The sequence below is a fragment of the Marmota monax genome, unplaced genomic scaffold (assembly GCF_021218885.2).
Source record: "Marmota monax isolate L192 unplaced genomic scaffold, Marmota_monax_Labrador192_F-V1.1 WCK01_AAM20220418_F8-fsc00027, whole genome shotgun sequence".
In the NCBI taxonomy this organism is placed as follows: domain Eukaryota; kingdom Metazoa; phylum Chordata; class Mammalia; order Rodentia; family Sciuridae; genus Marmota; species Marmota monax.
The window spans coordinates 1,384,696-1,397,393 of NW_026694617.1; the positions used below are offsets into that span (position 1 = coordinate 1,384,696).

The following is a 12,698-nucleotide window of genomic DNA, read 5'->3' on the forward strand; positions in this document are numbered from 1 at the left end:
TTTTGTAAATCCAGATATACTTTGCAAAGGGACTTGTCCTATGGGTTATTTCACTAAAAAATCATATAATTTCTTATCTAAACATTTCATATATAATTTTTCTACTGTGATATATTTTTAAAAATTATCACAATAATTTGCTTTTACATAAAACTTAATAAAATTTAAGACACATACAAAGCTTTAATACAAAGACTAAACTTTTGTAGAATTATGAAGTATTACCTAACAGAAAACATTTTAAAACTTCTTACAGATATAATTGTAAATCATTTTAAAAATAATGCAGAATTATAAAAGGTTTATTTTAAGTAAGAGAAAAATGTGATTCAGTGTTCAGCATGTAATAGTTATTAAGTAAATATGTTTTAAAAGATAAATTCTTCATGAAATATTTCAACAGTTTATATCAGTTTTTAGAAATGTTATTAACAAAAGGCAGCACATTTTCCATTTACAGTCTTCACTGCAGTTCCTATTAAGCATTATGTTTTGAATTCATGCTCTATGATTTATTGCATAGCCATCTATAATTTCCCAGCATGACTTGCTTATTATGATGCAGCTACTAGACTTAATTAAAAATTATCAAAGCCCCACCCTTTCAAATTAAGTGGATGATACATATCAAAGCACAATCATAAATTTCTGCCTTTAAAACATTTCATGACCTTTCAGTGTGAAGCTTGTCTATAGAAATAATGATCTGGTGAGTTTTTGCAAGCATAGCAAAATCCTTGCCATGTGACTCAGGGTGAAGAGTCACTCATTACTAGTCACACAGCAAGTGTCTGCAGAGTATAATGGATTTATAGGAAACAGGGTGACCACAGATCTAATTTTAATGAAGCTCAAGGCATAATCTGAGCTGATAGACTTTGAAGTATGAATATAATCTATATGAGGTTAGGGTTAATATTTGACAACACAAGGAATGTAATTTTCTCTTCAAAAGTTTCTATTTTTAATAAGTGCATTCTTTTTTTTGTCACAAACAGTTAAGTTTATATTTAAGTAACAGGTAAATATTTTTGGACCCTACAAAGAAATTCTAAATTTTCCCATAGACTGACTTTTATTTAATAAGAAAATTTTTCACTCATGTAAACACTCATATGCAAGCCCAACAGAGTTATATTTGCATAGTTGTTACATACACAGGTAGCAAGTTTGATTAAATACCAATACTATTCAGGTGTTTCACTAAAGTACTCCATAAATGGAAAAATTAAAAAAGGTCTAAATCCCACAGAATTATTTCAAAATTATTCATTTTCAGAAATACATAGAAACACATGCTTGCTACAAATAGAAATCATTATTTGTCAGTGCTGAATGTGGATAAAGAGAAGGGTCATTTAACTTGATAATATTTAAATAGCATCTCTATATTCTTGAGAAAGAACATGTCTTACTGTCAGACAACTTGATCTACTTCTAGTTCCTTATTCCTGTGTCATTTTCCAGAATGACAGGAGTAAGTATGACATTATATTACCCAGTAAACACTGAAGCCAAATTAACATTTGGATATTATCTTGAGAGACAATTACCAAAACCCTTGTATTCCTCAGCAATAAAGCTTGCTAGTGAGATGTAAATCTGCAGCAAACATGCTTTATTCACCCAATAGGATGAAATGATTTAGAAGCAGGATACTTTGAAAATGAACCAAAAGTACACATGAGACCTTTTGATCTCAGAGTCCATGTTCAGAAGCCTGAATAGTAGAAAGTACATGTAATTCTCAGCCAAGCAGTAGCCATGGTGGTGTTGATTTAAAATAATATTTCTTATTGCACACAGATGATTCTTTCATTCAAGAGTAGGATATAATTTCAAAGGGAAAAACTTACTACTAAAATAGAGAAAAATCCCAGAAACAACTGGAACTTGGAAGTCACTTTTACCTTTTTCACAGGTTTAAATCTTAGGAATAGAAAGAACCAGAATTATGAGGTGAGTGGAAAAAAACCAAAATAAATTCACTTGAACCATCTTTCCTCCTTTATTAAAGATCCATTTTCAATATTAATTTGAGGGGACAGAATCAAGCTGCCCACCACATTAGCAGATGAGAAATATCCTTGGATCACTGGATTTCTGTTAGTTAATTTTCATAGACTATCATCTTAGCCAGCTATAAAAAGTAAAGGCAGGCAAATTTCCAAAACTAAGTCCTGTCTGATGATGATAGACTTACCTTCTTCCCCTGCATAGGCCAGAATGGACCGGGCTCGTATCTGTTTCCCTTCTGTGGTTTTTCCTGAGCAGGTGTGTGAGCAGGAAGACCACGTAGACCAGGCGCTGAGCACACAGTCCATTGGGCATGGGGCATCACAGGCCACAGGAATGGGGAAGATGGCATCTCTGCAAAGCTGTCTGTCCACTTCTTCACCTGGGAAAGACATGATCCCCAACATTCTATCACTGTTAAATACACTATGATGGTTCAGTTCTGCCACTGGTACAGGTACAGGACAGGACAGCTTGTTTTTCTTTTTAGTCTCTCTGCAGACAATTTCTTAGCTAGAATCTAATCCTGATATCACAAACATTTCGATTCCTCCTCGCACACACCTTTGTGTATTAAATATACTATCTTTTTTGGCATACATTTACCAACATAAATATTTCAAAGACTACTTTGCATTTATATAGCTTGGTTTTTTACCCAGGAAGCTCTAGACAGTTTAACTAAATCTGCAAAAAGATATATTTGCTATGAAATATACGATGCAGAATTAAACGAATAAACCATTGTCTACATTTTACAATTTACACTTTACTTTGAAGGCTTAACTGAGACATATCTGCTTAAAACTGTTTGTGACACACGATGCAAGAAGTTGAGACATAAAAATGAAAATGCTTGGGTTTATGTATTTGTATGAAATCAAATGTGATTTAAATGTTTAGGTTGGTATGATGTCCAACAATTTAATTCTCTTCATAATTGTGACTTTAAGAATATGTTTTCATAATTCATTATTTTAATAAAATTAATTATTTTGACAACTTTAAAGCAACCCTCAGATTTCTTCATGTTTAGTCTATTTTCATGAACATTGCCAAACTCATGAATCCTTCCAAAATATCACTTTTTTCTACTGCATTTCTATTATCAGAATAAGAGGCTTGAACATCTGCTTAAAGTAATTATGCTAAAAATTCATGAAGATTTCCATGGAAATAAAAAAAATGAGAATTGAGATCTGAGGATAAATTTTTCTTTTTTTGTTAAAGTATATACATGAAGCTTATTGAATTAACTGTGTGAAAACTTTGTATGAATATTAAAGTTAAACCATGGTTTATAAAGGATTTTCTAGTTTCAAGATTAAGATTGAAAAAGTAATACATTAATCACACAATTAACCATATTTTAACACATGGCACAGATGTGTTGTTTAGCAGCATCCCCTAAATTCCTCTGGAGATATTTTGATTTATTTTTAATCATAGAAATGCATAGTTTTTATGGTGGATTTTAACCATCACTGTAGTACTGTGTGCAAAGCATCTCTGCTACAAAATCGATACTCATCAATATAATGGAACTGAAACAGGTGTAAGCAGAAAGGAGACTCATAGCAGAGAGAAACCAGACACAGAGCCAAGATAAAATGCATGCTATTTAGAAAGTCCTCAGTATTGTAATTTGAGAATTAGATTTCTCTTTCCAGACTCGACAATAACTCTATAGTAACTCTGAGAGTTATTGTATCTTTTGTATGATCTAGAAATTGTCTTAAAAATTATATAGATATAGAGTCTTTATTTACATGTTTACTGCTTTACTAAACAACAAAAGTTTAAAAAAGAAATTAAGATGGGGAAAGAATGGAGTCTTGTATTTGCATGGACCTTTCTTGGAAATATGTTCATATAACCATCTTATCTGAACTCTGTATGTAGGTCCAGAATCACTCTCAGCTTAGTAAAGTAGCAGACACATGGACTGAGGCTTAAAACTGTTTCTTCATTCCACATTTGAAGAGAAGCTAATTCTTCATCTTCGATGGGAAATTTCCCAGTCATTTTTGATTTGTGTATTCTCTCTGTAATATCTAAGTTATGAGTCTGATTTGTTTAATCTTGAATCCATGTTGTCTTTCAGACCATTGAACACTCTGTTGTTCCACATTTCTCCTCCAGCCCATCATTGATTCTACCCTCAAGGGTATGTTTTTAAAATGCAAATCTGAACATCATAGTCTCTTCACACATATGAGCTGTGGGCCAAGTTCCTTACCAGGGCATTCTAAGCTTCTGCCCTTGCCTCGTGTTTCTCCCACATTCTATCCTCAGAAAGCTATTTGCTTTTCCATGAACTGGCAGGCTGCCTTCTCATGCTATCATTTTGCATGTACTCTTTCCTCTCTTCTTGCTAAGTCATCCTTTTGTTCTAAGTTTTATTTTTCTGTGAATTTTCTTTGACTTTCTTAAATTTCCCAGCTGGAGTTGGGCTCTACTCTCTCCTACAATACTGTAGAATATCACTTTTGAAACTTTAAAATTTTCTCTGTTTAAAACACTGTTACTCACATTAGCATACAAGAACCCTCTTGCCAGGCATTTTGTCTTATTCAGTATCTTCATATATGATGTCTTTGGTCCACTTATTTTCACTTTGGAGTTTTACAGTAAACGTTTATGGATAAGTGTGCTGGGGTAGATAGTCAGCCACACGAAGGTAGATAGGAGAAGACAACAAACATATACATTAAAGCAAGTCCGTAAGTCACAGGACTTGGAAACTTTATCAAAGCAGACAGACATCAGGAAAACAGAAACTGGCATGTCAAACCTCCTTCAACCATAATTAATAATAACCTCTTAAGGAAACTACCTCTCCTGACCAGATCATCATGGACCTTCACAAAGAAAATTTGCTGAAGGCTATATTAAAAACAAACAAACAAACAAAGGGCAATAAACCACTTATCAATACAAAGGAGGATATGAGAAAATTCCTAAAGAATTAAGGGACTAAAACTTAAAAACCCAGACTCTTGAAGAGCTATGTTGTTCTCCCCAGAGATGGTTCACTTGGTATCTTTGTGGTATGTCCTTATTTTGACCTTCTCCAATAAACTCCTGGCTGTAACTCTGTGCAACTTGTTTGAAATCTTTCCTTCAGAATTGCAAGGACTGAGTGCTGTGGACTGCCGTGGTTGCCTCAGTGCCATGGAATCCCTCTATAACAAGGGGAAAAAATGGACCTGAAGTCCCAGGATATACATTGCTTTCTGAAAACAAACAAAAAACAAAACAAACAAACAAACAAAAAAAATCTTTCCAAATTGTTGGTATACTAGAATCTGATCAAGATGTCCTTCACATTCCCCTGGTTCCACTAAACTTAGACTGGTTTCTTAGTGACTATGCTGTGACCTCCTTTACCTTAGAGCATGTCTTTGATAACATTTGCAATTGTAAATTATTTCTACCTCACTGAAATGGATATAAATTGTCTCATAACTTTCAGCTAGTTTTATAGTACACAGAAATTGTCTTTCCCAAGGAAAGGTTGAGAATCATCTCTTTGAAATGTTAACATTGAAGGGAACAGTGTCCTGATTTTCCAGACTCTGTAGGAGGGGAGGTGCCTAACTTCCATGGGCTCCAATTTGCAAGCACAGATGGCCTAATCACCCAAAAGTATTTGCAAACTCAGGGATAACTCAATGTACTTGACATATCCCATTGATCAAACCTTACCCTGTGATGTTCTCCAGAACTTTTCCATTAGCTCACTCTGGAACTTAAAAATGTTCCTGCCTTTTGTTTCTGCCAATTTGAGTTCAGTCTCTCCCTATTCTAATAATCTCAAATACCTTCTTTAATTTTGATGCAAATTTTATTTTGACAAACGCTTTTTAAATTTTATTTAATTGATTTTATTTTTTTAAATACACAATAGTGGAATGCATTACAAGTCTTATTACACATATAGAGCACAATTTTTCATATCTTTCTATATAAAGTGTGTTCATGCCAATTCATGTCTTTATACATGTACTTTGTTGGTTTTTTTGCATTACAATTCTTATTACACATATATACCACAATTTTTTCATATCTCTATTTGTATATAAAGTAGGTTGACACCCAATTCGTGTCTTTGAAAATGTACTTTGGATAATGATGTCCATCACATTCCACCATCCTTGCTAATTTCCTGCCTCCTCCCTCCCCCCACCCCTCTTCCTTATCTAGAATTCATCTATTCCTCCCATGCTCCCCCTCCCTACCCCACTATGAGTCAGCCTCCTTATATCAGAGAAAACATTAAGCATTTGTTTTTTTGGGATTGGCTAACTTCACTTAGCATTATCTTCTCCAACGCCATCCATTTACCTGCAAATGCCATGATTTCATTCTCTTTTATTGCTGAGTAAAATTCCATTGTGTATATATGCCACAATTTTTTATCCATTCATTCACTGAAGGGCATCCAGGTTGGCTCCACAGTTTAGCTATTGTGAATTGTGCTGCTATAAACATTGATGTGGCTGTGTCCCTGTAGTGTGCTGTTTTTAAGTCCTTTGGGTATAGTCCAAGGTGAGGGATAGCTGGGTCAAATGGTGGTTCCATTCCCAGATTTCTAAGGAATCTCCATACTGCTTTCCATATTGGCTGCATCAATTTGCAGTCCCACCAGCAACGTATGAGTGTACCTTTTTTCCCATATCCTAGCCAATAGACAAACCATTTTTAACTAGTTTATGATACAAAAATCATTATCGGCTTCACCTTCTCTTTCCTCTTTTCCAACTATGTATTAACCTATTGAGTTCCAAATATCTTTAATCAACAAGAGTCCAAGAATGCAATTGCTTTTAGGGTTTTCTTCCTTTTCATCACCTTCTTCAAACTCTTTCATTCACCATGATCTCTTCCCTGACACCTTTCTCTGATTTGTCATCGCAAGTTTCCATATATGTCTTCATTTCTTCAAGACCCTGATAAAATGAGTCAGGTGGCTCTGAGATAAAAAGTTTTCTTCCTTTCCCTCGCATATCTACTTCTTAATTCAAGACTTGATAAAATAATTAATATGACCTTCATCTTCTTTTGTTGAGATACAATCCATTATAACAAAGTATAGCCAAAAACCACAATTTGCAGATAAGAGATAAAAATTTAGAGCTAATCCCAACCATATTTCTGCATTTTCTTATTTCATTAAATTTAAGGCACCCATAATTGCTCACTTAGTAAACAAGGCATTAAGCAAACAACTCTTTTATAACATTCATTACCTCCCTTCCTGGTTAAGGATTTTATGTGGGGTTAGGCAGAAAAAAGAGTTTGCTTAGACTCTGCACAGTTTCAACATGGTACCCATAACTCACGCTCCTATTTAAGGTCAACTGTTATGGCACATTTTTTTTTTAAATTGGTACATTACAGTTTTACATAATAAAGGGATTCATTGTGGTATATTCATATATGCATCAATGTGATATGTTTCATTCCCTTGTACACCCACCCTCCCACTTCTTCCTTTCCAAGGTCCCCTTCCTTAAGTCTAGTGGTCTTCTATTTTCAAGAGGTCCTTTTTCTTTCCTTTTTTCTTTCTGGCTTCCACATGTGAAGGAAACAGACAACTCTTGACTTTCTGAATCTACTTTAGCATAATGATCTACAATTTCATCCACTTTCATGCAAATAATATAACTTTGTTTTTCTTTATGACAAAATAAAACTCCATTGTGTACATATACCACCTCGTCTTTATCTAGTTATGCTGACGGACACATACATTTGTTCCACAATGTGGCTACAGTGAACGGTGAAGCTATAAACATGGAACATGTTTTAATGCATGCTTGCTGAGACAGCGCAGACTAGAATGAGGAACAAAATTGTGAATGAACTCTTGGGCCTCAATTCCTAATCTGTTACTAAAAGTCTTTTCCTATTCTCAGACTCTGCAATGTATAAATTGTATCCTTCTTTATCCCTTTATATTTAACCAGATCAACCATAAACACCAGGTGCAGGGGATGCCAGGAAATATCTGCTAGAGTCTTCCACAGGAAAGGAGCTTCTTAAAAATTTTACCATAAGAATTCCAGACCCTTCCAGCCCCCCACCATTCAATAAAAGGCTCTTGATCATTCTTTGGTTCATGAGTAGTTTTGAATTCTCTCTGTCAGGGCTGTTTCCTTCAACTGTAGGTGAATCCCTTCTCCCCTTTTCCTGATTAAAACTCTGCCTGTATATTTGTGCTCATTTGTCTCAGATTCTAAGTTCCTGTCACAAGAATCATCTATGTGTGTAATACTTCTGTGGTAATAATTGAAAGCATATGTATTTTGGAATAAAGTATCTTCTTAACTTCATTTAACTGAAATTAATACTGCACTTTATGCCCTTTTCTACCATACTTTTGCCTGCCTGAAAATTCCAATCTTGTTTCATTTATTTTCAGTGACTAAAAAGTGAACTGACTACTTGATATCAAATCAGAGACGCGCCGTCTGATAGAAGAAAAAGTTGGCTACGATCTACAGTCAGTGGGGTCGGGCTCCAAATTCCTCAATAGGACACCCATAGCACAAAAGTTAATAACTAGAATCAACAAATGGGACTTACTCAAACTAAGAAGTTTTTTCTCAGCAAAAGAAACAATAAGAGAGGTAAATAGGGAGCCTACATCCTGGGAACAAATCTTTACTCCTCACACTTCAGATAGAGCCCTAATATCCAGAGTATACAAAGAACTCAAAAAATTAGACAATAAGAGAACAAACAACCCAATCAACAAATGGGCCAAGGACCTGAACAGACACTTCACAGAGGAGGACATACAGTCAATCAACAAGTACATGAAAAAATGCTCAACATCTCTAGCTGTCAGAGAAATGCAAATCAAAACCACCCTAAGATACCATCTCACTCCAGTAAGATTGGCAGCCATTAGGAAGTCAAACAACAACAAGTGCTGGCGAGGATGTGGGGAAAAGGGTACACTTGTACATTGCTGGTGGGACTGCAGATTGGTGCAGCCAATTTGGAAAGCAGTATGGAGAGTTCTTGGAAAGCTGGGAATGGAGCCACCATTTGACCCAGCTATTCCCCTTCTTGGTCTATTCCCTAAAGACCTAAAAAGAGCATGCTACAGGGACACTGCTACATCGATGTTCATAGCAGCACAGTTCACAATAGCAAGACTGTGGAACCAACCTAGATGCCCTTCAATAGACGAATGGATAAAAAAAATGTGGCATTTATACACAATGGAGTATTACTCTGCATTAAAAAATGACAAAATCATAGAATTTACAGGGAAATGGATGGCATTAGAGCAGATTATGCTAAGTGAAGCTAGCCAATCCCTAAAAAACAAATGCCAAATGTCTTCTTTGATATAAGGAAAGTAACTAAGAACATAGTAGGGACGAAGAACAGGAGAAGAAGATTAACATTTAACAGGGATGAGAGGTGGGAGGGAAAGGGAGAGAGAAGGTAAATTGCACGGTAATGGAAGGAGACCCTCAGGGTTATACAGTGGAGGGGGTAGAGAGAGAGGAGGGGAGGGGAGGGGAGAGGTGGGGAGGGGGGAGGGTGGATGATGGGAAAGGCAGCGGAGCACAACAGACACTAGTATGGCAATTTGTAAATCATTGGATGTGTAACTGATGTGAATCTGCAATCTGTGTATGGGGTGAAGGTGGGAGTTCATAACCCACTAGAATCAAAGTGTGGAATATGATATGTCAAGAAATTTGTAATGTTTTGAACAACCCACAATAAAAAATAAAAAAAAAAAAAAAAAAAAAAAAAAAAAAAGTGAACTGACTCACATGTATCAAAAGTGAGAAGGGATAGAAAAGTAATACCAGATAGGTGGAAAGGAAACAAAAGGAAGGACAAGAAAAATATAACTAATTTAAAAGTCTTGTGATAAAATTCCTCATACCTTCACTGTAGAGCTCAATTCTCTCTCACAGACCTATCATGTCGTGAGCCATTCATGGACTGTGTGTGTGAGCTGTGTGCTTTTGAACATATAAGGGGACTGGTCTGGCCTTGCACGTTAATTGGGCTGTGTGACACAAGTGTGCCTTTCTTCTGGATCTGCCTGAGATCCCACACAGCACCCGAGATGGGTGTGACTTGCCAAGATGTCAATCAATCTGCTGACCACAAGACATCACCAAGCAAGTCTCCACTTTTGAAACCTTATCCCTTGCCTTATATGGGTGGAGTATTCTATGGAATGTCTTTTCCCCAATAAATAGGGGAGTTCCAGGTACACTCTCTCTCTCTCTCGTTTTTTTCCAGCGCTGCCCAGTGTGTAGGTGACCCTTGGGTTGCAGAGCAGTCCCACCCTCAAAATTCATGTTTGTGTGTTGCATGGTTTCTTCCCTGTTTTCTTAGTTTGTTGTTGTAGCCAGCTCCTTTGAACCTAGCTCATCTCATCAGTCTGGTCTGAAATGGGACTGTCATTTCCAAATTTCTAGGAAAACTACAAATCTTCCCTCAATCATAAAGTTACTGGAAATTCACCCACTTGTTAAAATTGCCCTGTGCATCAGTAATTTGCCCACTAATGCAGGTATTTTTAGAATAGATCCAACTAAGGGAGATACAAAACCTATAGGTAGGTTACTTTCCCCATGTTATCTATTGTTCAGATAATGGACATGACATCAACTTCAGGATCCTGAAAATTGCCAGACTACCATAAACCATCTTGTGATCACCAGACTGATGTCATTTCCACTTACCTTCCCAAGCCAATAAATCACCAAGTTTCCTTTAAAATAAATGCTTGAGACACCCAAAAGTATCTCTCCTTCTCCAGATGGCCTACATTCTCCCTCTAGATAGAAATTGGGAATAGAAAAAAGGAAAGATGGAGTCTAAAAAGAGAAATGCCTACGAGCTGATGGGATGCACAAAATACCCATGAATCTTTGAAATGCAAAACAAGCACCTCTGAGCAACCCAGTCCCTGTACTTAGCCTGCCTGCACCCTTGGTCCACATGCCTGATCCATGCCCTTGCCTGCAAAAAGTAACATGAGACCCAAGAGCTGGAGAAACTGGCACCAAATTGTGTGAATCCACCTTAGCTCTACCTCTAGTCCAGCTCCCAGCAACTGTCCCTTTATAAACATTAACATCCTACATGGATGGGTTGCTGTTTCTTGAGAGTGTTCCACATCTTCTCTTGAGTGTGTATTCCTTGCTTTACCCCAAGAGCTTCTTACTCAAGCTAGCTGGCATTCTCCCTTGAATAAGTATTTCTTGCTTTACCCCCAAAGATGTCTCTTCCCTGAGATATCTCATATTCTTCCTTTCTTTATATAGACTAAATAGTTTAGATGAACTTTAGCAACTCTAAGTTAAATATCTGTGCACAATAGTTTTCAGTCATTAAAATTTCTCAAGCCTCTTCTAATCAAGAAGGAAAACAATCTGCTCCTGGAGTTGGCATGATGCTGTTACACTGAACTGAATGAGAGAAATTACAGTACCAAATGAGAGAAATCATGCTACTAATTGAGAGAAATTATATATTATATTCATTCTGAAGAATTAATCAATACAATCACTAAAGTAGTCTCACTCATTATAATCTATTGGCTCAATTAAGTTACCTTTAAAAGCTACTCAAAAGATGGCTCCACATCAATAGAATTCCATTTACTCTGTGATGAATTAAAACTCCTGTGTTATTCTCTCTAGCTTCACCCTCCACCACTGGAAGGCATTTCATAGGTTCTGATCCATTTAGTTTCTTCAGGAATCTTGTAGGGCTCTTTGCGGATGAATACTGTTTGAGTGACTTTTTTTTTAAGGCCTTGGTAACTGGTTACCTCACATTCTTTCTCTGAGGGATTTTCACACTTCCAATCTGTCCTGCAAATTATCAAGCAAATAGTCTGCCAGCCACACTGCTGCAACCATATTACACCCTCTAATGACTCCCTGTAGTTCTCCTGATCAAGCATGCATTCATGTTTGTTGTATTTTAAGACATTCCAGTGTCTGCCTCCACTTGACATAACCTGCCTACCAAGTGCATTTTCCAGGCTCCAAGTAGAGCTTCAACAAAACAAGGCTCAATGGGTCCTATAACTTGGAAAGGAATAACTTCATGAATCCTTTTCAGACCATTAGGAAAAGTTTAAAAATGAATCTAGTTGTAAATTTTCTTGCTTAAAACAATTATCATACCTCTCTGTCTGCCCACTTACTTTTTATTATTTCTTTAATATTCACAAAACTAAAAAGAAAGTTTAGTTATTCTACATATTCCACATAGAGTTATTACAAGAGCACAATGTGCAAACAAATCTATAGGATATTAGGAAAGTTACAAATAATTTAAATATACCTATTTTTGATTTTATAATCTTGCTAGGATTAGTAAAGCAATCAAATGACTTAGAAATATTATATTTGTCACAAAAAATGCAAAAATAAACAGTGTTTATTTTGATGAGAGATCATGGATTGATGAAATAACAAGAGATGGTTCACAGGAAAGAATTTTGAAGAGAAATAAACCTTAATGGTATTCAGAGGGAATAGAAGTTATATTATTGGAAATGAGGAATAGAGAACAGTATAAATGTAGGAGATTGGTCTACCTGGGAAGCAGAAACTGATCCAAAGAATTAATCATCATCATTAAACTTTTCCAAGACCTTCTACTCTATCCTCTGATGTCCT

The 12,698-nt window shown here is 36.0% G+C and overlaps 1 protein-coding gene across 1 annotated transcript in view; it reads right to left on the bottom strand.

Annotated features, from left to right (window-relative positions):
- Thsd7a (thrombospondin type 1 domain containing 7A) overlaps positions 1 to 12,698 on the bottom strand; it is a 403,918-nt gene that overhangs the window by 104,714 nt on the left and 286,506 nt on the right. The window contains exon 7 of the mRNA XM_046422471.2: positions 2,204 to 2,398. Coding sequence (XP_046278427.1) covers positions 2,204 to 2,398 — 195 coding nt within the window. The remainder of the gene's footprint in view (positions 1 to 2,203; positions 2,399 to 12,698) is intronic.